General features: G+C 40.6%; 1 protein-coding gene across 1 annotated transcript in view; it reads left to right on the forward strand.

Moving 5' to 3' along the window:
- Positions 1 to 373: 373 nt before the first annotated feature.
- The window catches only part of LRBA (LPS-responsive vesicle trafficking, beach and anchor containing), a 464,550-nt gene continuing 440,317 nt past the window's right edge, over positions 374 to 24,606 (forward strand). The window contains exon 1 of the mRNA XM_014950036.1: positions 374 to 601. Within this exon, the coding sequence (XP_014805522.1) occupies positions 374 to 601 (228 nt within the window). The remainder of the gene's footprint in view (positions 602 to 24,606) is intronic.

Here is a 24,606-nt window from a genome sequence, read left to right on the forward strand (position 1 = left end):
TCGGGGGGTGGGGGGGGGGGACTTGCGGGGAGCCTCTCCGCCGCGTGATTTAAAAAAAAAATAAATAAAATAAATAAACCGTCTGGGGTTGTCCTTCAGGGCCGTAAATACCTGCCGGAGGGCAGAGAGCTGCTGACAGACGCCTCCTGCTGAGGAGGAGGAGGAGGAGGAGGAGAGAGCTGGGACACCGAGGGCGCCGTCCTCCCTGTGTCCCCCCTCACACGCCGCCGCCGGAGGTGGATTTCCTCAGGAGCCGGAGCCCCAAGAGCAGGAACGGACCGACACCCCCCCCACCCCACCCGCCCCGTTTCCCTCCCTCCTTCTTCTTTCCCGGAGCGGCCTTTCAAGTCGTGACCCGAAGGGGAAACTCGCCATGGCGAGCGAAGGCAAACAAGTTGTGCAGCCAACAGGTGATGATGGAGGAGGAGGAGGAGGAGGAGCGGGGAAAGAAGGCAACGCCGCTGAAGGGGGGAACGTGCTGCAGCCCCTGAACCCCGGGGTCGTCATCCGAGGCATCAAGATGAAATTTGCGGTGCTGACGGGGCTGGTGGAAGTTGGGAAAGTGTCCAACAGAGACATCGTCGACACTGTGTTTGATCTGGTAAGTTGGTTCCCCTCCTGGGGGTGAGAGAAGAGAGCAGCGTACACGTGCAGAAGCATCCCATGCTTTCTCTGGTGTTATTTTCCTGTCAATATTTCTTTTTTTTGGCGTGCTTACGCTTTCACCACGCTACATTGCCTTGTGCTTATGGATCACAGAAGCTGCAAATACAGCATTTGGGCTTGAAATAACTCTAAAAAGCATCCTCCTGGGTTTGCCTCAGAGAAATTGTTGCTTTATGTAGAACTGGAGTGGATTGTTACGTTTAAACATTCAACAGGTCTACCCAACAAGAAAGTTAAATGCTGATTTAGTAACTCAAACTGTCACCAAAACACACACTTTGTTGTTTTGAGCCAAAACAACTTTTCCCATGAAGATTTTCACGTTCCTTTTTTGCTTACCTTTGCTTTGGAACTTCCATGTTCTGTCTATGGGGAGTGGGGTTGTCAGGGAGCGGTTTGTTAAAATGCTTTACTTGGCTTATTGGGAAGAGCAGAATGTGGTTTCAGTGTCCTTTTTTTTTTTATTAATGAATTAGGTAGTCAGCTGCTATTTTTTGAATACAGTATGGATATAATTCATACTTCATAACAGATCTTACTAAAAATTGAGGGTGCAACTTCTCCTGCTGAAGCTGCAAACGTAATATATACCACTGAACTTCTTGGGCCACATTTAGAAGAATTAGCCTAGTTGTTCATGTTTGGTTGCTGAAGGGGACCAAACGTAAGGAGAGAGACTGTCTCGAAGTTTACAAAGATACTCTGCTATTATCAGAGTTCTCAAAACATCGCTAAAAATACTCATCGTTCTTCCTCCTTCGTTTTAGTGAGCACCTTTGACTTTAAAACGGTGTGGTTTCTGACAAACCAGGAAGTAAGAACGTGCAATAGTATAAAGCTCGGTAACAAGGAAAGTTGCTGCAAAAGGCATACTTTTTTTTAAATGCTATTTGCTTTTCTGTTGTTTTGTTAGTAGTATTCTTTACTAAGTGCAAGTTTAGGTGGTCACTAAGTATTTATGTGTGCTGTGCCTGTTTAAAAATTTTTTGATGTTATCTTCTTGGGTTATGATAAACGTTTATTTTTTGAAATGTTTTTGTGTTAACAGAATGTAATGTTCTAAATTGTTTGGATGAAAGTGTCTATACAGAGGAATTGCAGTACTGGCAAACAGAAGTACAGATCAGAGATTTCATGGATGCTTCAAGTACGAGAAAGTTGTTTCAGTTACTTAGAGTCCACTTGACAAAACCTGGTGCTCAGATGCATGGACATGAGGTTCAAAAGGAAATTCTGGTAAATAGTTTACGATGTAGGACACTTGTGTGAAGGCAAATTGTTCATAAGTGTGTTAGATTCTACTTTGTGCCTAGCATGGTCTTTTGAGTGGTGTACGGGAGCAGTGTTTTATGGCAGCAGTGGGAAGAGGTTCAGCGGAATAATTAAAAATGTAAAAGCTCCTTGATCCTGGGATTCCTTTTCTGCTCCATTTTGGACAAGAAAGGAACAAAACATTCAGCTTGATTCAGAGAATGTTCGACTTAAGAGATCTGGAGAATTTGACCAGTGAACTGCATTCTCCTGGATCTTCGTTTCCCGAGTAGAAGCAGGGGAGAGATTCTGGCCTTGGAAACTTTTGAGACTGTATTTTCACTTTTTTCTGCAAGTGAAACAACATCCTGGACCTCTCCAGGAGGATTCCCCAACCATTCCTGCACACCTGCCTACGCTGCAGGAGGCTAAAACTCATGCTCTTACACCACGTTATTTTATCAGAGCAGAAGCAGTCACTTGATAGCTATCATGAAACAACCAGTAGTTAGGTAGTAAGTACACTTTACCTGGGTCATGTGAGAACAAAATCCAGATTTTTTGGCAATATCAAAAAAAAAGTAGATCCCTTGGTTTCTCGAGTCCCAGGAAAACATATCAACTACTGGGGACTAATTTGGAAGGAGAAGGTGGCTCCATGTTCTGTGGTTTTATTGAAATTGGAATGCTTATAAAAAATCAAGCCAACCAACAAACTCAATAGCTTCTGTTACAGAAAGCATCTGCTTTCTGGAATTTTATTTTTTTTTTTGGCAAAAACTGTTAAGGTGTCTTTTTCATACAGCAATCTGCCATTGAGTTTTGCCTCCATTCAGACGTTAGCCATGACCTCTTTGTTTTGTCGTTGAATACTTCTGAAATCACACTGATGAGAATTTAAGGCATGTGAAGTACTGGTTAGCAATGGTGTACATACTTTTCTGTGCGTGTATGCGGAGAGAAAATTAACTTTCATATGAAAAAGATTGTTGGCTGTAGCTTTTCTGCTAACTCTTTTCCCAGTAGCTTTCGGAGCGATTTTACTCACGTGTAGGAGGGGGGGGGGTTCAGTTGGGGGTATGAAAATCATACTGTGATCTGGTGTTACTAACGGGGTTGAACCCAACGTATCCCCTCCTGTGGTGACTCAGAACTGCACTGCCTCGGCGGTGGGAGCAGAAATCAGAAATTGTCATGGTTTGGGCAATCAGCTAGCTTGCTTTTTGTACTTCGAAAGGAGGAGATGTATGGTATTTGGGGGATTTTTTTCATCACATCATGTTTGGACCAGAGTGGAAGGAAGGCTGGGCAGATGTGTTTCAAAAGGTGTTTTTTACGTGCTTACTCTTTATAGCATAACGGCCTTCAAAAGTGAGGAGTTTGTTTTTTAGAAAGAGATGTTAGCTGACCTAATTTTTATTTCTTGAGCAAGTGTTGCTCTAAATTATGCTCTTCAAGTTTGCTGTAGCATCTGAAGGTTATGGTGAATTTATTTATGATGGACAGTCAAGCCCAAAGTCCTGTCTTGATGTTCCTCATCTTTAAGGACTTAAGAGATGATCATGCTTTATACATGAATGACTTAGAAGGTCAAAAACCTAAAGTGCACAGTAATTGACCTGCTGCTTATTAAAGAAATTTAAGCTCCTGTAGGCCTGATTACTTGAGCGAATAACTTGTTCAGTCCAGCAATGTTGGATCTCGGAGCTGAGAACGACCTATAACATTTTCTCTGTCCAGCAGTGTAACGGGGTGCTTAGTGAGCTCACTTCTAGCATGCATCAGAAAGAATAGTAGTCTCATTTTAATGCTCTTTGGAAATTCTGCTCTTAGAAAAGCTCAAATTGATCTGCTTTGTTTTGGTCAGTATTCTCTGAGAACCCAGTTTTCCAGCTCATGTTAGATATGGCTATGTGTGTTTCAGCACTTCTTAAAATTGAGATGGAAAATACTGACTTTAAGGAAGCTTGTTATTGTGTGAAAAACTTGGAAAGCCCATTGTTGTTCAAGTATTACTCTGTTCTGTTACTTTCCTGGGAGACAGTAAGCTAAACTATGGGTTTATACCGTTCATGCATTGTGAATTATATTTTTGATTGACTTTGTGCAGCAGTAACTCCTTGAATTTCCTTTTTTATACAAGCCAGGTGAATTCCTGTTCCCTACCTCATATATGTTCTCCCCCTAGCCTCCCCTCCTCCTCCCCTCCCCCCCCCAGTTTATTAAAATAAAAAATATCCTGGTAGTAGAGGATGATAGAATGGAAAAATATTTACAGCAGGATCAGTTACTAACTTAAAATAATGATATGTTTTTTATAGTAGAACAAAGATAAGTTGACCTCCTACTAGTGAAGAAACTTTCAGATAAGAGTAGTAGAATTAATTCAGCAATTGGCAAAACTTAAACATATAGATATATATATATAATTAGTTACAGTATCGTGTTATTAGTGTCAAAGAAGACTTTTAGGATCTGAAGTTTTCAGGTGCAGAGAACAAATTCTGTTTTGAAGGCCGTACAACCTGCATTGGAAATCTAGAAGGTTCTGCAAAATCTTTTCAGTATTAGAATTCTGGGTGGAGCTTCTGGTCTCCTCCATTCTACACGGGTGTGTCTTGTATCATACTGTCTATGTGGTCTTGCTTTCAAGTTATTGCAGGTTTCTTGTTGATATATAAAACTTAGCTCCCTGGACATCCTTGTCTTTCAGTAGGTAAAGGGCTCTGACTGGCAAGTGTTTTGTTCATAATGGATGCTGTATGTTCAGGGGTGACCTGTGCTGCAGTTATTAGGCTTGCAGTGGGAAATGGATATTCTGACAAAATTCTGCTACGATTCAAGCAGGTGATGGTACAACTGTGGTCTTTCTCTGTGGTGGTGTAATTCAGTTTGGGGACTTTGTTTACTCAGGTCTCAAGTCGACTTGAGTATAGAGACAATAGATATTCTAGACTTTCTGTGCTCTTCTAAGGAAAGGCCATGTCTTGCTCTAAGCCAGTTTTGTTTTAAAAAGCTTTAGCACTTCTAATTATCATAGAGATTCACTTACTTGTTGTGGTTTCTTTGCTCCACCCCCCAAGTCTGTGTTGCAAAGACTTTTTTTTTAAAATGTTCTGTCTGTCTTTTCAGTGAGGAGAATGTGCTGTTGTGTCTGGTTCTGTTTGTGGAGTGCGAGGTCCTCACCAAGAGTCTGCTAGTGATGAAGTGCAAATGAGAAATCTTAGCTTTTATCACCTTTGGAGAAAAAATAACAGTATCTGAAGAACAAAGACTAGATTACTTAAAAAAGTTCATTTGTCACATCCTCACCTCTGCCAGACTTTGCTTAAAACCGCAAATAACAATCACTGTAACTTTTAAAAATTCTTACTGTTTACTTTCCTTGTTTCTTTGTGAAATAGCCTGATTCTCCAACCCCACTTGGCTTATTTTATAGAACAAATGTGAGATAACATCAGGACTGCCACTTTTTTGCCTTCTGCTCCTGTGCCCTCTACTCTTTTTGTCAAGTCTCTATTGCTATGGTTTCTGCGCTATAAACTCTTTATCATTATTGAAAGCTAATGGCATCACCTGCTGATACAACAGGTTTTTAATTTGGTATGAATGCTTCTGAAACACTAGTAGAGTGGACTTTGTGAAGTAGAAATTTCCCTTTTTTCATCTCTGGTCACAGACTTTTTTTGCGTGCACCTTCTTGTAGAAAACCTCCAAAGCTGGTAGAATGAGATGTATTATGGTTGTAAAAATGCACCATAAATGTCTTCATAAAAATGCATTGTCTTCATTACCTTACTGTATGCTTTTTCGAGAACGCTAGGATTTATTTTCTATATAAATTTATCAATGCTGATGACAAGTGAGAGTAACCAAATTGTTTCTAGAGCGTCACTGAATATTATGCATTTTTTTTTAATATATTCAGTCTTCCCTAGTAGGTTCCCAGTAAGTACACCTCTGGCTACAGTTATCCTAGTTCAGTCACTTCTGTCCTCTTGCAGTGTAGTTGATAAGGTAAGTCTGGGGCTTTAGCTGGGTCAAGCTTGTAGTTTTTTTAAAAAAACAAGAAAACAAAACCATAGTAAATTGGACAGTCAGCTATCTTAGTGATCCCACGTGGTTTTACTCTTGGTGAATGAGTGCAATTCAGCAAAAGATCTGTAATGTTTCCAAATCTGGCTTGATGTCCTTTTTATAAAATCCATCAGCTGCAAGCTTACTTCTTGCTGGCCTCCTCACAGCAGGAGGCTTGTGCACAGTTTAACAAATGATTGTAGACTCCTTGTTTCCAAGTCATCTTTATGGTTTTGAAGACATCTAATTTGCGATCTGGTAACAGTAAAAGATGATTTCAGTAAGTTTAGCTGTCTGAGGTTGAGAAGTGTCTTTCATCAGACTTTATCTAGTTCAAAATAGTTGAGTAATGGGAATCACTTGTCCTTCACTTAAAATAAGAATTGCAGACCTCCATCTTTCTAGAATGTCTTCTGAGTAGTTATGGATACACCTACTATTGAAGTGATGTGTATTGTGGTTTTGTTGGTTTTTTTCCCTTCAGGTATTGGCAAAATTTGGACATTACTTAGTAGTTAGTGTATAGTAAGTGTAGGAATTCAGGCAAATTTTATAGTCGGTTGAGAAAGGCAGGTGTGGAATGTAGTGAGAGGGTAATGGCAGTCTTGAATGACATCGTGATGATTTAGAAGAACATTGTCTGGACTCTGAAGAGGAGCTGATTTGTACTTTGGCTGTGGTATCAACTTGCTTCGGTGACTGCAGCTTATAACACATTGCAGACGACACAATGTTGAGGACAAAATCTTAAGACCACACAGGAAAATGTTCAGTGTTTCTTACTTTTCCTCTACCTGGCCAATTCTCATGACCAATCTAGAGTTTCAAGTGTCTTGTGAAAGTCTGTAAGTGACACGCAAGTCTGTGTTTTCCAGCAGTTTTGGCAACCTGTACTGCCATTGTATGAACCTAACTGCACAAACCTTAAATAAAGCTAAAAAAGCAAGGCTGAACCAGACATGTACATATATCAAGTCTTAATAATGCAATATTTGATAGATGATTTTTAATTAGCGGCCTGTTCTACAAGTAAGCCTGTTTAAAATGTGTTCATAGCATATTTTAGAATTCACCGTTGGAGGGGAACGCATCAGGTCGGATTTTTTTCGACAAAGGAGGGAGAGTCAGGTATCTGTTGTGTCTGCATTGCTCTCTCTAAGTAGTATTTTGTGTCTCCCCTGTTAGACAGTAGCGGGCTGGATGGACCATTGGCCTGACCCAGTAGTGCAGATAGCACAGTGATGTGGTGGCCATATGGACTGGCTCAGGAAAAGCATTTGCGGATTAGGGAATAGAATGAAATTAGTCAAAAGCATCGGGGAGGTAGGTGGATAGTGTGTCAAGGTTGCTACAAAGGCTGGACATTGCAGAGTGAGATAAAAATAGATAGTTATTCATGTTTGTTGAAGGAGATTATTGGAGGGGTGAATCAAAGTGTGCAGATTCAAGAGGAGTGTGGGTAAAGAGAAGATTTATGAAGTGACTGTATTAGACGAATACTGGAGGTTGAGTAAAAGATGAGGTATTTGCTTCATTCTTTTTTAAGGCAGTGATGGTTTGTGTACAGTGTACAGTACTCGGTGGTTGGTCAGTTGTACATTCAGATGCTGAAGCTTGTTGAGAAGTTCCAGTCTTCTGAAAATCATCAAGTATGATTTTTTTTTTTTTGTGGTAAGATTTAAAATCTGACGAATGATAAAAATGAGCTTTTTCTGTGGTTTCTTTCACTACCTGTGTATTTGTTTTACCACCTACTGGGGAACCTGCAGTCAGTCTTAACTGTATCCCACTTGACGTGGTGTTCTGACTTTTTTTTTTAAAATAGGTAAGTTGGTAACTTAAAGCACTTATAGCTTCTGTCTTTATGAGGTCATGAAGTTCTTCATGAACCTTAAGGAGGAAGCCTTAATCTGTTGCACAGATTAAATAAGATTTGCAGTTTAGTTATTGGTTGTGAAATAGCTACTCGCTGCCTTCAGTGCTTCGGTGTATAAAACCCTCTAAGAATCTTCTCTGTCAAATTCAGTCTTGCGTGTATTAAATTAAGGCATATCTTTTAAAAGAAATTCTATTTATTTTAAGTGGGTCAATCTGGATGAAAGTTTTTGTTCCTAATCACTAATTACAGCTAGCTAACTTTCTGCCATTCAAGCGTCTTCCCTAGCCCCTGGAGGCATTGCTGGCCTCTTCATAGCATTTTGCGTTGATGGTTTTTGGTATTAGCTTGACCTAATTACTAATGTCCTAATTTAGATTACACTTCTCCTTTAACTAATTCTGGATTTTTCTCTTAGACTTGGTGTTGCGCTAGAGCATATTATTGCCTGTCCAAAACCTAGTTTGGTCATTTTTATTTATTTTTTTTTTTTCCTCTGGGAAACCTTTAGACTTTGTTTGCCTGGGAGCTCTGGCCGTTTGCCATGAATCTGAGGGCTCTAATTAATTTGCATAAAACAGGATACTATTGCCACCTGCTCTTTTAATACCACGTGTGGCCAGTGGAGACTGTAGTTTCCAGTATGGGGCGGTCTGTATTTAGAGCAGATAGCAATCGAGATGCATCCTTGCACGACTGCTGTAATCAAATTCTCTAAATAATGGTGCTGCATGGGTTGCAATTGTACCTTTTTCCTGAGACACTGCAGTCCTTGTGCTTCCTGGTGGCGGAAGCCTGTTGTAATTTGTGAAGAGCTTGCATCACTGCAGTGCTTTAGATCCCACCGCTTCACAAATAGGCATAAATAGTCTCTAAATAGTAACTAATTTGTGGAGAAGAAAACCTAATGCCTTCCATTGCGCTGGGTTCCTCTAGTATTAACTGAAGAGCTGGGAGTAGCTACGTCCCAGGCATGATTTTCTTGTTAATAGCTGCCTTGAGATGATACTTAAATGAGAATAGCTAGCGGGAATAGGATGTGCTCTGTTGCCTCCCGTAAAGTGCTCTGCGAGTTTGAGCTGCAACTCTCTTTACTGCAGCCTCCTGCGTACCAGTAGTTCTGTTGATGTTTTTGTATTCTACATATATCTAACCCAAAAAATTTTCTTACGCACTGTACAGCAAATTCAAATTATCTGGAAGTGAGTTCTGGCAAAAAAACGGTTCTATTTTGTTGATGCAAGTGAAGAAGGAACACTCAAAGAGCTTATTTATTCTCTCTTTTGGGAATGCTGAAAGGCTAGAGGCACCAGTAAGTAGCAGGTAAGATGGTCACTGCAGTGGGAGAGCAATTTCCCTTTTATAAGAGCAACAAGAGAACCAGTAGCATCTTGCAATGAAGTGGGAAGTGTGTGATTATGGAGTCCAGGATGCTGAATGTTCACTTGATAAATCTCTCACAAATTGGTTCCTTTGTCAAACTGTGTAGGTTTGGGTGGGAACTGTACTGGTTGCTTTTCCAAATATGATTGGGGTGGAAGTGGGTGGGGAGCTGTTTGGTAAAATAAGATAAACTGTATTGAATTGGTGTAGAATTGCTGAATAAAGCAATCCTGCAACGTTTAAGATTTAGTAGTCTGTTATTAGAGAAGTCTTTAAGTTATGCTGTTTGCACTTCTCGGGATTGAAACTGTGTTCCTAAGGCTAATTGTTTTTTGCAGGCTTAATGATTCAGGTGGACCTTGAAATCAAGTAGTTCTTAAAAAAAGAAACCACCACCACCACCAAAAAAAACCCCAAAGGTTCTTTACGTGGAATCATAGACATAAGTTCAAAAAAACAGGCCAGTGATAGAGCAGTAGAGTATCTGATAAGCCCTAGAACAATGCAATCGGGGCAGAATAGGAACCAAATGACTAATGTTGGTGATGGTGCATGACTGTTAAATAAACAAATGGAAACTATCAGTCCAGTCAGCATCTGCCTGCTGCTAATGTTTTTGTTGAAACTAAGCATGTGATTTGTTTGTAGTTTTGCTTGTGAACTTGATTGAAAAGAAATTGCAAGGTGGTGTGTTGTTTTTTTTTCTTTTTCTCTTTTTCCTCTCTAATGGGAGCTTAGTTATGTGGCAGTTTTGGGTTCCAGTGTATAATTTAGGTGCTGTAATGCCTGACTTCTAGGTATCTGATACGGATTGTGAAACTGAGTAACTGTGGCTGCGTTTTTAGAACATGTTTTGAAATAGCTAATGCGAGATGGGGAGCTACAAATGTTTAATATATTGCTAGTGTAACAGAATGGGAGACCACCGAGATGCTGGGAATTACTATTTCAGTTGGGATTGCAAAAAGTTCTCTTTCCATTTTGTAATCTACAGCCAAGGAGCACCTTCTGATGCTATGATCTTCTTAACACTTTGAATTTCCTTGATTTAAAGGAGTTAGCAGCGTTGCACAACTCAACAATGACGTGCTGTGAGAAGGGTTCTCAGGCACAGAAACTGTACCAGCAGCTTCCCATCTTTATGCAAATCAGTAAATGCTCAGGAGGAAAAGCCTGCCTTGTTTTCTTGCCCATTTCTTCCTCAAAAGTAAGGTTGCAGTCTTCTGTAGAGGGCTGGGGAGCTGCGGATGCCGCTGTGTGCCGCAGTGGCTGTGGATCAGCTGATTGGCAGAGGTTTTGCCTTTGGGGAGATGCTTATTCCATGACTCATCTGAGACCTGGCACTAAAGAACTCGTGCCCTTCCTGTGTACTGCTTTTAAAGTGAAATGTATATTGCTCTTTGGGAATTCTGCTGGCTTAGTGGAGTCTCACCTCTGCAGGAAATGAAAGCCACCCTGATTTCTGTCCTTAGTAGGAAGAGATTCAAATTGCCATCTGTCAGGATTGCGTAGTGATGGTGGTGGGACTTGTATAGGGACATTTCTATCACCTCTTGTGCAAAGACTAGGCTTATATACGGCAAAGAATGCCAGATTCATGGGTATGGAGTGAAGGCACAGAAAGAAACAAGTCTCAGACCTTGTGGTTAAGGTGTTTGAATAAGGTTCTCCAGTCACTCATGTATGACAGGAAAGATTTGGAGCTGGAAGACGGTGGATTTTGTGCCTAGATGTTAGGGCTTTAGTAAACTTTTCTTTGTGATGTACAGAATCCTGATTTCCTGCCTGGAAGGTGGATTATCTTCAGTTGGGTTTGTCTGGTGACTGAAAGATCACTAGAGTTGGTTAGACATGTTTCAGAAAGATAAATTTAAATGGCAGAAGCTTGGGCTTCTTGCTTCTGGGCGGTGCTGTCGTTTGGCAGAAAAGTGATATCCCTATTTCCAACCAGATCTTGTTTTGGGAGTGTGCTTAGTACTTCTGTGTCCTGTCTTGAGAGAAGCCATGAGCAAGCTGAAAAAATGTCATGTACCACTTATAAGTTAGTGTTGTGTATTGTTTGCCTCCCCCTCCAAAAAAGGGGGAAAAATAGTTTTCACATTATCAGATGATGTAGGTGACTGTAATAAGGAAACTTGTAAGTTCAGACATTCCCTCTGGTAGGTTTTGTGTGGCAAATTGAGAAGCCTGGAAAACTGGATACAAAGTAAAAGTTGGAGAAAAAAGTGAAGTTTCACTTGATAGCTAATTTAATCTTGATGCCTTTGTTGTTCTTACCACTTCAAAGATGGAGATGACCATAGGGGTCAATTAGATATGCAAATAGTTGTTGGGATCTCTTTCAATTCCAATCGTATGAATAGAGGTAGAGGTAAAATTTTAGAGGAGCAATCTAACTCTGCCCAAAGGAGTTGTCTTAAAGTAGCATCATAAATGAACAGTTTAGTTTAATCACTATAACTGTGCTGTAGTAAAACTTGATTATACACTATTTGTTTTAAATTCAAACTTCTGAAATCAAATCCTAACTGTTTAAATGTCATGATCATGTCATTTGTAAAAAGGGGAAAAAAGGAAGACCTGTGGAACTACAGGCAGGTCAGTCTTACTCCTGTGCCCAGTAAGATCATAGTGGTCGGGCATTGGAATAGGCTGCCCAGGGAGGTGGTTGAGTCACCATCCCTGGATGTGTTTAAGGGAAGTTTCGATGCAGTACTGAGGGATATGGTGTAGGGGAGGACTTTGTAGAGTAGGGGAGATGGTTGGACTCGATGATCCCAAGGGTCTCTTCCAACCTCAATGATTCTATGATTCTATGATCATGGAGCGGATCCTCCTGGAAACTATGCTAAGGCACATGGAAAACAGAGAGGTGATGGGTGACAGCCAACATGGCTTTACTAAGGGCAAATCGTGCCTGCCAAATTTGGTGGCCTTCAAACTGGGGGTTGCAGCACTGGTGAATAAGGGAAGAGTGACTGATGTTGCCTACCTGGACTTGTGCAAAGCATTTGATACTGTCCTGTGCAGCATTCTTGCCTCTAAATTGGAGAGACAGGATTTGATGGGTGGCTCACTTGGTGGATAAGGAATTGGCTGGAGAGTAGCACTCAAAGTGTTGTAGTCCATGGCTTAATGTCCAGATGGAGACCAGTGACGAGCGGGGTCCATATTGGGACCAGTATTATTTAACATCTTTGTGGACAACATGGACAGTGGGGTTTGAGTGCACCCTCAGCAGGTGTGCTGATGACACCAAGCTGTGTAGTGTGGTTGCTGCTGTAGAGGGAAGGGATGCCATCCAGAGGGACTTGGACAGGCTTGAGAGGTGAGCCCATGTGAACCTCATGAAGTTCAGCAAGACAAAGTGCAAGGTCCTGCACCTGGGTCGTGGCAATCCCAAGCACCACCCAAGGCTGGGCGATGAGTGGATTGAGAGCAGCCCTGCAGAGAAGGACTTGGGGATATTAGTGGATGAAAAATTGAATATGAGCCAGCAATGTGCACTCACAGCCCAGAAGGCCGATCGCATCCTGGGGTGCATCAAAAGAAGTGTGGCCAGCAGGTCAAGGGAGGCGATTCTGACCCTCTACTCTGCTCTGGTGAGACCCCACCTGGAGCTCTGTGTCCAGCTCTGGAGCCCCCAACATAAGTAGGACATGGACCTGGTGGAGCAAGTCCAGAGGAGGGCCATGAAGATGCTGAAGAGGCTGGAGTGCCTCCCGTCTAAGGGCAGGCTGAGAGAGTTGGGGTTGTTGAGTCTGGAGAAGAGAAGGCTCCAGGGAGACCTTATAGCAGCCTTCCAGTACCTGAAGGGGCTACAGGAGAGCTGGGGAAGGACTCTTTATCAGGGAGAGTAGCAACAGGATGAGGAGTGATGGTTTTGAACTGAAAGAGGGTGGATTTAGATTAGATATCCAGGAAGAAATTCTTTACTATGAGAATGGTGAGACACTGGAACAGAGAAGTTGTGGATATTTCCTCCCTGGAAGTGTTCAAGGCCAGGCTGGATGGGGCTTTGAGCAACCTGGTCTAGTGAAAGGTGTCCCTGCCCATGGTTGGAACTAGGTGGGTCCCTTCCAAAACCAAACCATTCTGTGCTTCTGTGTTAATTTCAATGGGAAAAATAACTTTGAATTACACAAGGGTGCCACAAAGTTAAGCTAAACTTACATTTGGAGGCAGGGGGTGGGAGAATTATTTCAGTGGATTTTGATTTCTCCTGTCTCTGTGGTGGATTGTTAAGCGTCTGTGTTTTCGTTTGCTCTGGAGTGTGTATATTTGTCCCTTAGCTGTTGCTAACTGACAGGCGGGGTTTAATGAGAATGTTGTGGCTTATTCCTATTAAAGTTCCTATTGTAGCTGAAGCCCAGTATCATCCTGAACAGGATATTTCCGTGAATATTACTGACAGTAGGGCTAGTCAGGCACAGGCTTAATGACCGTTTTCTGGCATGTGTGATGCCTATTTTGTGGGATAGCTCTTTGATTTTGGAATACACTTACTGTATGTCTTCTGTAGGCTTGGCAGTGCTTTTGACTTTGTAGCACTGAGTTAGATGTGACCTTGATGCTTCAGTTTCCTGTTAAACAACCTTCAATACCATATACAGGGAAGGAGTTGAACAGCTTTAAATGCTTATTTATTTTCTTTTTCCAGTTGGGTTCTCGATTTCACAACTTTTAAGAGTCAGCTTTAACATTTCCCATAGATCTATTGTTTACGTGTATGAAGCTAGAGGTACGGATAGAATTCTGTTTCTCAAAACTGTCTAGGAGTTTTCTTTATCAAAGATACCTATAAATGGGTTGGTGTGCCTGTGACTTTACTGTGTTTTGTGCTGGTTTTGGCTTGGGGTTTTCTCACTTTTACCCTTTCTCTCGCCTATCCCAACTGAGGGGAGTGGGCAATCAGCTGTGTGGTGCTCAGTTGCAGGCTGAGATTAAACCATGACACGTGTGTACTTGAAAAAAGGCTTGAAAGCACATATATGGATTCTTAAAACAGGTGTTGATCCCCGTAACGATGGGATCAAAGCAGAGTAGAGGATTTCTCAACTGCAGTATGTGCAAATTCCTATGTTAAAAGATGCCTGAACCTCAAACTTAAGCCAGAATTTTGAAGGCCGAGATGTCTTTGTTTGAAAAGTGTTAATAGTTTGGCCAAAAGGAACTATTGTCCATTGGTAGCATGCAAGCTAACTATATCTGATTAATACTGTAGTGTCAAAGAAAACACAATAATGAAATGTATGTATGGCAACCATATTAATTAGGTATCAGTTACCCAAGCATGTTTTTTTTGTCTTCAGGCAGTGCTTTGTTATGTGAAATGCTGTAGTCGTGGTGTGGCCTGTGTATGGTGCTGGGAACCAGCAAGGTGTTTATACAGTCACTGTATTTGGTGTTATGATGTAGCATACTCTTGCATGAATGATTGCTGTATCAAAGGTGGGTGTTATAAAAACCAGGAGAAAAAAAATGTTATTTTTATTTGCTAGTTCTATAAACATTGAGAGTCAGGCTGGGCTCTTTCCTTTCTGTCCGTTAGGTGCAGAAGAGTTTCTGCAGGCTGAATCACGCCTTACTTGCTCCAAGTAGGTGGGTCATGACTGATATGGCACCTTTACTTAAATTTAAGTCTCCTAGGAAGAGGAATCTTTTATACAAGACTGTAAGGATACATTGAGTAGGACTAGGAAAGGACTAGGAAAAACTACTCTACAGGAGCTGCCTGCTTTGGAAGCAAATACGTATGGGACTGCAGAGAACTGGCAGAAGTGAGGCTAGTGATAATTTTGGATAGGTGATGCAAACTAAAGTGCCCCAAGGCAACTGTGCAACAGTCCCTGCTGTTGGAAGTCACCTTCCTCTTGGGCTGTGCTTTCGGTGCTGCTCCATCAAGAGAGATTTCACAATCGCTTCTTTGTTCTAATGGCAACATAAGTCAATGAGAAGTTCTGTCTTTGCGTTTTTGTATTGTTTGTTCTCAACAGTCCACATGTCGATTCAGTGTTGGCAATAAAAAGCATGAGCTTCAGAAGCTTTTATGAGTCCATAAATAACTTACTTAGCAGAAACATTTGGAAAGTTGATGTCCATATTCTTCTCCCTGTGAACTGGTCTAGATGTCAGTGACATCTTTACTTCTACTGGACTGCATCACTTGGGTTAAATTACAGATCTTCAGGATTATGCTCTGAAAATGAGGAAGATTGAGTTTGGTTCCTCAAGATGGAATTTCAGGATTTTAAAAGGAAAGCTAGAAAAGATGTTAAAATAAAAAGTTGTACTCGAGTCAGTGATTCATACATTAAGATTACCTGATGTCTTCCATTTTAGGTAATCTTCAAGGATTTTCTCTGAAATTCTACTAATTTTTTGCAGTCACTGTATGATACTGTGCCCCAGAGACATGGGGGTTCAGCCTTTGCTCAGATAAACTCTTCTAACTCTTGTTTCTGTAAGGGCAGGAGACAGGCTGTGTTGGGCAGACAGAAGTTTCTGAAGCAGAGTGTTCTAAAACCTGAAGTCAGTTCGTGCCAGAACTTCAATTCAATACTTGCATGAAACTAGAGTAACTATGAATGTAAAATGTTTCTTCATGTAGCAGTAGAAATGTATAAGTTTGAGGATAGAAACGAGAGCTTTTTATATTATATACACCCAGTGTGTAAAACTCCTTAAACTGGTAACTTGTAATTTGAAAATAAATCTAGAATTGTTGTCCCCTAGGACAATGATCTTAAATTTATGAGAATCTACTTGGGGATTTGATGGAAAGCATTAATGCTGATAAGGTGATTCATGGACCAAATGCCTGTTAATGTTGAAATATGTAAATCGGATGATTTCATAAATGTGGCATTCTTATGCAGTGTGAATAAAAACTTATTAATTTTTGGAGTAATAAGAGGCATAAGCAGAGAAATTTACTCCTGTCTCCCCACCAAACTCTTTCAAATTCTCCCTTAAATGGATTATTTTTGACAGTCTTAAAAAGTATTTGTTTTTTTATGACTGACTTCATTCACATATTTTTGGGTTCCAAAAATGTTACTGCTCTATAAATCTGAAATTAGTTTTGTATTAAACACAATGAGAAATGGGACTGGAATATAATAAGAGAAAGAAATCTAATTTTATCACTTCTTAATTGTTATTATCTCACAAGAGCATTCTTTTGATTACCTGGAGTCATTTAACACCATCTGTAGTGCCATGTGTAACACAGTTAAAGTAGTATAATAGATGCTGAGGATAAACACAGTTAAATTAAAAATGGTTACTGAGCAAATGGTTATGTAACATTTTAGGAATTTAAGAGTTTTCCGTGGAGAAGTGTTTTTATCTGTAGCTTTGTTTTCCTCAACCAACTGCCTCTCCTCTGTGGTCCTCTCGGTGCAGAACTATGGTGGCAATGAAGTGATTGCCACGGTAAGTTTTCTTGGAGAAAACGTTGCTACTGTCTATTTCCTCTGTATTTTCTGCTCAGTGAAGCACCGTGTGACTATTTTAGCTGTCCTTTGCTGTAGCCTCTTGTCTTGGCCCGGAGTGCCCACGTAGAGGAGGAGAGAGAACCACTGTGATGATTGGTCTTTACTCTAGTGGTGTCAGGATTTGTATCCGTCCCTGGAGATAAACAGCTAAATTAGTTTCCAACTTTTGCAAGCAGCACAAGGACCCTTTAAGAAACGAAGTGATGAATATTTTGTCAGAGTATGACTGACGCTAGCTTTACACTTTGGTAAGGTTACAATAAAAGTGTAACTTGAATTTCTTCTTTCTATAACTTCTACTTCCCTTCCTGAATGTTTCCTTAAATGTTTCATTAGATTGGTTGTGCTGAATGTAATCGTGTTCCACAAGTCCCTTTCCTGTCTCCTGTCTCGAAAATTGCATGAGAGGAAGGACAGAAGATAGAGTTAAATTTTTTTATATTGAAGTACATTTCAAATGATGAATAATGGCACCTGTGTCTGTGTTTGTCTGTACTTTCAAAGGACGGTTTCTTAAACAAGTGTTGTATTCTGTGCTGAATGCTTTGCAAAGAGTCCAATAATAAGCAAAAAGCAGACAATGCCCACCTCTTTTTAAAATGATACATGAAGAAAATAGTGCTACTTTTCCTTTCATCTTCCATCCACTGTCACTGCATTTTCCCCAATGTTGGTAATTGAATGATTTAATTTTTTTTCAGTATTTCAGTTTACATCTGTCAAAAAACAAAACCAGCCTGATTTTTTGAAACTAAGTGTGTAATGCTACAATTTCACAGTACAAATATATGGAAGTAGTCATGTCAGCATGTAGAACAAGAATGCTACGTTGGTGTGGCTAAGATAGTCAAACATGAGGTGCCCATGTGCCTCCACAGACTTATTCCCCTGAAGAGGGCTTAAAGTGGATAGAATGTTAATCTGTCTCACTCATACTGCATAATTCCATCTTAACTTTTTCCTATCTAGTATTTACTTATCTATGTCATAAATTTCAGAAGGAAAATTGAGACTTTGCTAGGCAGAAAATGCTTTATTTTCCAAGCATCTTAAGGACATTGGAGAAAACTTTGGGATTGTAAGATGAATTGGATTTTCAAGACTTTGTTGCACTTGCTGCAAGTGTTTGAGTAAGTAGAGGCAGTGGGGTTTTTTTTTTCATGCTGTTTTGACTTAGCAGTTGACAGAGCTGAAATAATGTGGTGGTTATGCCAAAACCTATATTTGTATATCTTCAGTTTTCAGTTACAAAAAAGTGTTCTGTATTACAAATTGTGTGCTCACCCGTAATGCCAGTAGGAAGACGTGAGAGGTTTACTCTGGGTTTTTATATTAACTGAATCTGGAAAGCACAATGGGGATGTTTACATTTAGAGACCAACCCAAGTTAGATTTGCAGTGAAGTGTATAAAAGCCATCAGCAATGTACTTAGTGCACATTGAGACATACCAATTTACATTTGAAAGTATTTATTTTCAATCTCTATGAATTTAAGATAAAAACTTATATAGTATGTTTTATAGACTTTTTTTTTAGCTTTCTATTGAAGTTTGGCTTGCTAGCAAATGCCCACAATTGAGTTTGAGAGGGCTATACTGTAGAGCTGTAGGGCTGCAGAGCTGTATGCCTTTAACATCTATTTCTCAGCTTAGATAATTTTGCATGAGTTATTGCTGGCCTTCCTGTTCCTCTTACCTCTACTGTACATCTCTTTTTTTTTTTTTACTCACCACTTCTGTTTATTACTTTTTTCTTGACTGTCACCTCAGTTCCGTTTTTCTTGCCCCTTTGATTTGTGTCTCAATTTTTGATCTTCTGTAAAATACTGGTCTTGCATATGATGCAAATCTTAATTCTCTATAGTGTTGCAGGCATATGCTGTCTATGAGTGTGCTCATGGATTTTTTTTAGATTTGTGGTTCTCTGTAGAAGTATAAGAGAACTATGATAATGTATAACAAAACCAGTAATTAGAACTCCTTTGAAGGAGCATGGTACCGCTTACAAGTAAAATATTTTGTGATGTAATTATGGCATTTGACATAAAAAGATAGGCAGGAGTTGTTGTGTTGTAATAGTGGACCAATCAAATATGTAAAGTGTTAAAAACCAAGATACAAATTTTTGAGAGAAGAGCAACGCTACTCCTGAAATTCAGATAATGAAAGACTTGTCTTGGAATAGCACTTTTACCGTTTCCTTGAAAGACTGTCAAGTATAGATTATGAAGCCAAACGATCAGCGTGCTGATGTGACCTCCTGCGTAATATCAGCCATAAGGCCAATTAATATTTTATGCAGTTAGTCTACAGACTAAATGTAAATAATAAATCATTGCAAAGCGGATTGGGAGACAGCTTAGAACAATTGCCAATAAGCCCGCAGTCAGTTATGGAGTGCCAGTAAATCTTACAGTGCAAAAACTTAAAAATAGCCAAGTGTTTCTTATATGAGGTGTTCTGCTGGAGATTTTGAAGATGCAGGAAATGTTCTGGGTACCACTGAGTCTTACGGAGTTCAGGTCAACCTTGCAGACTAACCAAAAAAAAAAGCTGGGTTTTGTGAAATGCTACAATAAATGATGCATGAACTTTGATTGCGAAGGGAAGAAAATTCAGTGCTTTAATGAAAGCCCAAGCAAAGATCCTAAAATCAACTCGATACATTGGATGGAACTTCATGTGTTTGGCCTTACAGTAGTCTCTCGTCTTTGTTAGGGAAATGTGGAAATGTGGGTAATGTGCTGTTTAAGCTAGTATGGACCTGATTGGGTCAGGAACAGACCAAGCTTCATACAAAGTATGTCTTGCCCTAGTGTTAACTTTTTTAATGCGAATCTTGGGATCACAGAATCACGTGGGGTTGGAAGGGACCCCTGGCGATCATCTAGTCCAACCCCCTGCCAGAGCAGGGCCACCCAGAGCAGGTCCCACAGGAACGTGTCCAGGTGGGGTTGAATGTCTCCAGAGAAGGAGACTCCACCGCCTCCCTGGGCAGCCTCTGCCAGGGCTCTGCCACCCTCACAGCAAAGAAGTTCCTCCTCATCTTTAGGTGGAACTTCCGATGTGCAAGTTTGTGCCTGTTCCCTCTTGTCCTGTCCCTGGGCACCACTAAAAAAAGACCAGCCCCATCCTCCTGACACCCTCCTTTTAAGTTTTTTTTACAAGCATTGGTCAGTTTCCCCCCTCAGCCTTCTCTTCTCCAGACAGAAAAACCCCAAGTCCCTCAGCCTTTCCTCGTAAGAGAGATGCTCCAGGCCCCTCATCCTCTTTGTAGCCCTCTGCTGTCCCCTCTCCAGCAGTTCCCTGTCCTTCTGGAACTGGGGAGCCACGGGACCCTTGTAGATAGGCAGGGTTGATGACCAAACGCAGTTTCTTCTGTGGTGGGTTCCACAGGTGGGTTGCTGTGTCTTGGCTACTGTCATAACTCGGAGAATTATTTCAGCTGATTGAGAGTTTATACACTTGTCCTGGTTGAAGTGAACTTGGAAAAAGGCACTTCTTTTTGTCCTGATAGCGTCACAGAGATTCATGTGGCGACAAGATAAATTAGGTAACTGGAATTCATAACATATTATCCTCTTCCTTATCGATTCCAGAGGATTTAGGCTGGCTAATTGACTAATACATTGTGAGTGGGAGCTGGCTGAGCGGTAGCGCTGAGAAGGCTGTAGTGAGTTTTGGAAGGAAGCCCAGGAAACACGGTAGGGTTTGCTGGGAAGGATTACACAGAGTCATTCTGATCTGCCTCTGAAACACTAGATCTGCTTTGACCCTCAGCTGCTGGGAACCGATTGCAAAGGTGGTGTGGGCGAGGGACACAACGCAGGGTCTGGTTGGAGACTCCTCTTCCAAGCGCAGACCATGCTGTTTGAATTAATGCCTTTCTCAAAGCTAGATTAGATTACAAAAGCTTACAAAAAATGATGCTCTAGAATTAACAGTCTAATTTTTGTAGTGGAGTACTTTAACAGGAGCAGCTTTGTATGTACTTGCAGAATCCGCATTCACTCTAATTTAATTTCTGCAGTGATACTTAAAATAGTATAATTAATATTTGTTTTGGTTTGGGTTTTTTTTTTTTGTTAGTGGTATCCAATAAATAAAAAACAGTAAGCAAAGTTTCATTTGATGTGCAGGGCTGCTGAAAACCAGCACTCAAAGGAGTAAAACTAGTTTGACTGTGACTATTACAAGACGTTTTACCAATAAATCGTCTTCCAGAAACCATAATGTGCAAACTTTTAGTTATCAGAAATGTGCTTAGTGAGGTTAGCCGTCCCTAAATTTATTCAGTATTAAACTTTTTGATTAACTGAAGAAAGATCAACATGTGATGTGCTACAACAGGAGTATCTTGGTAACTTGAACTAGTAGACAAGTGAAAGGGGATGTTCTCTCTGAGGTATTACTATTACTGGCTAAAATTTCAGGTCACAGAGGGACTGTATTGTCAAGTGTCAGCTACTTGAAGTAATCCAGTCCATAAGACTAATAAAGTCATGTTTTAGTCATCCTAGGAACTGCAGGAATGGATGTGAACAATCTGTTGGAATCTCATTGACTATTGTGAAGTTGAAAATGAAACATACAAGTATGCAATTATGCTTTTAAAATTATTTTTTCAATTTCATACTGCCTTAAAAGAGAAAATGAGAGTTCTATTGGTACTGCTTTCATCTTATTTTTTAAAAACTTATTTTAGACTCCCTGTGCAAGAAAGTGGGTTCTTCAGGAGAGGGGTGGAGTAAATTGTATGTATATATCTACCTATAAATACTTATTTTAGGTGTCTGAATAATTCTAAGATTCTTTCTGTGTGGATGTGGCAACGTTCCTGTCAGATACATTTACAGTGACAAATTTTTAGAAAAGTCCTTAACTTGTGCCATACTTTCAGATCTACACAACTGAAACTTTGAAATTACATTTGCATATAATTCCATTTCAATGTGCTTATTTTAGAAGATTGCTCCATATACTGGAGAATTCACAAAGTTCTTTTGCTGTTAAAAAATCTGTTACCTGAAATGCCCATGAGATGGTGCTCATCAGTCTTGGTTTTGTGTAGCAGCAGACCTGTGCATAATTGTGATTTAGGACTAAGAATGCATTGCTTAGCTTTGCTGTATTGCTAAGAGAAAAAAAAAAAAAGAAGAAAAAAAACCAATGGAGAGTATCTTGAATTAATATACAAAATATCTATTACTATACTATTTTGAAGTGTGCAGAAGTCCAGCCTTGATATTCCCTGCTCATCTTTGGGAAGATTGATTTGATGCAAGTTTGCACAAATTACAGATTACTACTTAATTTTTCTTTCTTAAAAATGAGTTTCTAAAGGATAAAAAACTTTTAAGACATCTGTCCTTCTTGTGCTGCTACATTTCCTTCTGTTTTTCTCAAAGATCCATGAGTTTTCGTTATAGAAAACATTCTGCCAGTAATCCACTCTGGTGTGTTCTGTTCTGGGATGTCTTTGTTTGGGAGTTTGATTAGTTTGATTTGTTTTTGTTTTCCCCCAGACTTTTGCAGACACCCTGTAACAAGCAGTATGGAATAGTGGGCCTGGGGAGAAATGTTAAACTTACCATTAACTAAGGCAGGGAGGATATTCTTTCTTTGAGCTGGACTCAGTGTTAAAAGCTCCAGTGCTGTTTTTCAAGAGTGTACTCTGTAAGTTCAGATGCGAGATGGGGAGAAAAATAGGAAAATACAAGTAAGAGATTAGAGTAAAATGTCTTCTTTCTGAAGTAAGGGTTACAGAATAAGTAAGGTTACTTATAGCGTATATACAGTAGAATGGCTGGAGGGCAGCCAGGAGGACAAAGACTTGAGAGGGTTGGTGGATGAGAAGCTCAACATGAGTTGGCAATGCACCTTGGCAGCCCAGAAAGCCAACCGCATCTTGGGGCGCATCAAAAGAAGCGTGGCCAGCAGATTGAGGGGGGTGATTCTGCTCTGGTGAGACCCCACCTGGAGCACTGCATCCAGTTTTGGAGTCCGCAACACAGGAAGGACATGGACCTATTGGAACAGGTCCAGCAGAGGGCCAGGAAGATGCTCAGAGGGCTGGAGCACCTCTGCTGTGAAGACAGGCTGAGAGAGCTGGGGTGGTTCAGTCTGGAGAAGAGAAGGCTCCAGGGAGACCTTAGAGCCCCTTCCAATATCTGAAGGGGCTACAGGAGAGCTGGGGAGCGACTCTTTGTCAGGGAGTGGAGCCATAGGACGAAGGGTAATGGTTTTAAATTGAAAGAGGGTGGATTTAGATTAGGTATCAGGAAGAAATTCTTTGCTGTGAGGGTGGTGAGACACTGGAAGAGGTTGCCCAGAGAAGCTGTGGCTGCCCCATCCCTGGAGGGGTTCAAGGCCAGGCTGGATGGGGCTTGGAGCAACCTGGTCTGGTGGGAGGTGTCCCTGCCCAGGGCAGGGGGGTTGGAACTGGGTGATCTTTAAGGTCCCTTCCAACCCAAACCATTCTATGTGTTATTTTACATTCTGTTTCAGACTCTTCATATTGGTATTTTGAGAGTAGTAACCTGAAAGGTCTGGGGGAACGCGGGGGAGATCTGGATGTGACTGACATAGATGGACTCTTGAGGAAGGAGTTATCAATATTGATAGATGGGTATGAAAACAGGAGTTGGTTGTATGAAAACTGGAATGAAGTGAGTAGTGCCACTGTTATAATTGGCTAAGCTAAGACAACGCTGAAAGAAAGTATCTGCTAAGTATTATTAGCAGAGATTACAGGCCTCTGAAAACGAGGACAGCTTTAAGCTTGATGACTTGATCTAGCAGAAGTATTCAAAGATTGATTTTGTACAAAGGTTGTCTTTGTGCAGACTGCTCCAATTAGGTCAGACCAAGAGGACAGAGGAAAATCTATTTCCTCTGGAAACTTCTTTTCCCTTCCGAAGTTTATGAATGGTGCCATGATCAATGTTTCTTTTATGTGTTTTCTAGGCTTTTTTTTTTTCTTTCTTTTTCAAATAGCTATAGCTTTGATGCAACAAAAAACTTGAGTTGTGATTGCCTGTATGTTCTGTTCTGTCAGGGACTGCTGAAAGCTTTATTAGGACAGCATAGAAGATACTGAAGCGCTTGAGAAAAGTACTTTGACAGTAAATGAAGGTGAAATCAGAAGTGCGTGCAGCACTCTATGTAGAGGAAACTAAAGACAAGTGCCAACTGAAAAGCAAGGTTTCTTCCTCTTCATGGAAAAAGGAAAAAAAAAATAGAGTTCTGGCTGAATTTCTTTTTGGAAAATGGAATTAAAAAGTATCATTTTGGAATGTGTAACTGCACCTGGAATGGAAGGATTTGCATATGTGTGTTCTGCAAATGCTGAAGTGAGTGGGACAAAGAGTTTAGAACGATGGCAAATTACAGTCCGACATGTTGTGTTGCATTGTAGTTGCTGGAGGCTGAGAGAGATGAGTGAGGAGGATTCTGAAAGTCTTCTTGGCTATTTTCAACTTGATGATAATATTGATACTGAATCATCGATGTTGGGATGATTATATGGATGAGTGGTATTTGAAGATCGGATAGGATTTAGGGATGAAAAGGGGAATGGGGGTAAGAATAAATGGTTTTCCAACCCTACTTCACACTGAGCTAACAATCCTATACAAAGGAGACTTGTGCTGTAAGGATATTTATGGAAAAGCTGAATGAAGCTAGGAGTAGTAATTACTGGTGTATGCAGAAGTGGAAACATGGAAGAGGTATAAACAAGATAACTCTCCAGAAAAGCAGTCTCGGTTTCTCCTCTTCAGACTCCAGCACTGCTCCCTTGATACCCTTTGTATCCTGCAAACTTTCCTTCTTTCTCCCTGAGGAACTTAGGGA

Source organism: Calidris pugnax, unplaced genomic scaffold (assembly GCF_001431845.1).
Source record: "Calidris pugnax isolate Ruff unplaced genomic scaffold, ASM143184v1 scaffold42, whole genome shotgun sequence".
In the NCBI taxonomy this organism is placed as follows: Eukaryota; Metazoa; Chordata; class Aves; order Charadriiformes; family Scolopacidae; genus Calidris; species Calidris pugnax.